At 34.8% G+C, this 3219-nt stretch overlaps 1 protein-coding gene across 1 annotated transcript; it reads right to left on the bottom strand.

The window, feature by feature from the left end:
- Positions 1–247: 247 nt before the first annotated feature.
- On the bottom strand, positions 248–1282 carry LOC112525399. Its single transcript, XM_025135518.1, has one exon. The coding sequence runs from the start codon at positions 1220–1222 to the stop codon at positions 509–511; it is 714 nt and encodes a 237-aa protein (XP_024991286.1). The 5' UTR covers positions 1223–1282; the 3' UTR covers positions 248–508.
- Between the last annotated feature and the right edge of the window lie 1937 nt (positions 1283–3219).

Raw genomic sequence — 3219 nt, 5'->3', positions numbered from 1 at the left:
GATAGTGTGAGAAATATATTTATCGTGAAAAATGTAAGAAAATATTTGAACCTTTGATCATTTTGAATCTCATGTATACCCATGAATTGAGCTTTAGAAGAGAATTGATCGGATGCATATTGTTGCATCTCATAAATCATGTCTCCAGATTCAAAAATTCATTAAAACAAAGAATTTAAATACAAAGAAATGTATTAAAAAAAATTCCATAAAAAAATGCGGACAAAAATATATAAAAAATAAATTGTAAATCAAATTATTTTAAGTATATATAACTGGAACAAAATGTCCAAAAACAACGGCATCTCGTTTGTCTCAATTATGGCCATGGACTAGGAGATAGGGCACAGGTGGACACCCATAATTACACGTAAATTCACCTATAACCAAAATGACAAAATTAAATAATAATAAATTTGTATCCATCGTCATCATCGCCGGCTTACCGACAACTGCTCGCCTGACCGCCGGCCACCAATCAGCTCCGGCGGACTGAACCGGTATCATATCAAGCAACTACCTTTGTTACTCGACTCGTCTGAACAAGATTTGAGAAAGCAGCCTTCACACTCCTCCAAACCCCAGCCTTCCTACCTTGAACCCTAACCGACCCAACTCGGCCGACACATGAAACCTTAGGAGAAACCGGATCGTTTATCAGCAAACAGTAGTCTCTCCCCGGTTCAGACCGGTTCCTGAACAAACGAACGTTTTCTGCCCTATCGTTATGCTTGGACTTCGCTTCATTATGATGGATCGGTTTTTTTCTGAACCCGATAATGGAAAGTTTTGGTCTTTGGTTTAAAGAGATTGCACGATTGGCCGACCGGGTTTGAGTTGGATCCAGGTTTTTGGTGATGGCGAACTTCACAGAGGTTTTCCGCTCGATGAATGTTGTATGATGGTTCAGCCAGTCCGCCACTTTGGCTTGGCAGACGGAAAACGACTCCGGTGGGTTGTTTTCCATCAGGTGAAGTGGGTCTAGTTCATAATTCAAGTTGTTTTTGCCATTGCTGTCGTTGTCATCTTCATCAAGATCACCATCATCATCATCACCACCATGATCAAGATCAAGATCAACTGGTTCATTCTTTAAGATGTTTTGATCAAGATCAACTGGTTGATCATTCTTTAAGATGTTTTGGTCATTGCTGTTGTTGTGGTCCAGCTGATCAAGATCAAGATTAATGTCGCCATGATCAAGATCTTGATGATGATCCATGGAAGTGGTGGTTAATCAAAATGCTGAAATTGGGTTTGTGGAGGAGGAAGGGGGGAAGAGTTGAATGTATTTATGTATGATTGAATGGGATGATGATGATGATGATGATGATGATGATGATGATGATGATGATGATGATATATCCTGGAAGTTTCAAAGGAAGATATATGGTCAAGTTCACATATAGACCGTGGTTTAAATATGGGTGTTATATTAATTGTTATTACGTTTGCAATGAACAGTGCCATTGAATTCCGTATATACCAACTTAAATATATTAATTACATGGACTTGACTTTATCACACCCGTAATAAATTGTTGTGTTTGAACGTCGAACCCTTTTATTGAATGATTTAATAGGATTTAGCGGGGTTAAAACCATGCGATACGAGAATCGCTTGTCTAGCGGCGACGGTATTTTTTCAAAAATGTTTATAAAACTGTGTTAAAAACTTATTTCAAGAAGTATCTTATAAAAAGCTAATGATATTGTAATTATACGTGTCCAACTTTAATTGGTTTAATAATTTATTGTTTCATACAGGAATATATGCATGGAAAAGAGAGAAGTAGTTAAAGTAATTTGTTTTTTTTCAAAGATTTTGTGCTTAGTCAATTTAGTTAGAATCATGGAAGTTAATGGTTTTGTAACAGTCGGCATTGATGCAAATGAATTAAGACAAAAAAACAAAATTATCGATATATTTTCAATATTAATTGCATGATGAGATATGAACATAAAGTAATAATGGTTTATGATTGGTCTAAATGGTTTGTATAGTTAATATTTTTTTGACAACTTTATCCTTGTTAAATTGTTTGAGCAAAAAAATTGGTGAAGTTTTCCAATAAGGTCTTGAGTTTAAATCTAACTTTGTCCCAACTTAAAGTGGAATTTCTACGGTAAGGTCCTGGGTTTGATCAAATCTAGCTATGTCCATCTTTCTCTTGGATGCCGTGATTTGCATCACTCATAATGACATTGAGACCTATATAATACGGTCAGGGTGGACCTACTAAGTACCGAGCAGGGTCTCATGCATCCATTCACTTGATTATCGCAGGAAAAAAAATTAGACGCGTTGATAATGCACCAACTTGATTTCAAGGCTGCATTGAAATATTTTAAGATCAACCCTTTGACACGATTCTAGACTTGGTGGGATAGTCTAAGTTGGCTAAACTAAAATCTTTGCTTGCAACAAATATCTAATTTTTTGGTTTTTGCTTGCAACAAATATCTAATTTTTTGGTTTAAAACAGTGGAAACCCAATAATATTCGGTTCTTATCCTAATCTCTTTCAATCTTAAATCACTTTCACAAACTCACAAATCAAATTGAATAACACATTAAATACTTTATTAATTTCATCTTCATTTCTAAATTTGTTTCCATTTTTTATTGATTAATTGTGTCTTCTTGTAAATTATCAAGTTCTTGATCATTAAATCACAAGGGTGGTGTCTGGTTGGTTTGAGCTTGACTTCAAATGTCAAAAGTACCAGGAGGTCTCAAGTTCAAATCCAATGAGGAATAAAAATCATCTCGTGGCCACAGAGGTTCAAATGCGGTGACTCCGGACTATTTGCAAAGCAGGTGGTCGCTCTAGGATTAGTCGGCTCGTATAATGAGTTGGATATCCAGGTTAATAAAAAAAAGTTCTTGATCATTAATTAACCTTTTCTAAAAATATAAGTTTTCATTTTCTCTAGTTTGTTTGTATATTACGTATTAATCAATATTCGATTGATTGGTCTGAGGTTATCGACAAAAAAAAGATTTTTGTAGTTTGTTTTTACTTACTAATTTATTTAATGTTACTCAAAATCTTATATGCATATTTTATTTTAATTTGCGAAACATCTTAATTGATCATGAGGTAATTCCGATGTTCACGGTGTTCATGGTGTTCATATCCATGTAATGTCCATGAACATTCACCGTATTCATATAAATGTTCACCGTGTTCATGCGATATTTTTACAAAAGTACCC

The sequence above is a fragment of the Cynara cardunculus genome (assembly GCF_001531365.2).
Source record: "Cynara cardunculus var. scolymus isolate 2C chromosome LG 13, CcrdV1, whole genome shotgun sequence".
In the NCBI taxonomy this organism is placed as follows: Eukaryota; Viridiplantae; Streptophyta; class Magnoliopsida; order Asterales; family Asteraceae; genus Cynara; species Cynara cardunculus.
The sequence above is the reverse complement of the archived record's forward strand: the minus strand, read 5'-3'. Positions and strand labels throughout refer to the sequence as shown.

Coding starts and splice junctions, on each gene's coding strand:
- LOC112525399 (XM_025135518.1), bottom strand. CDS start 1,222: ATGGATCATCATCAAGATCTTGATCATGGCGACATTAATCTTGATCTT.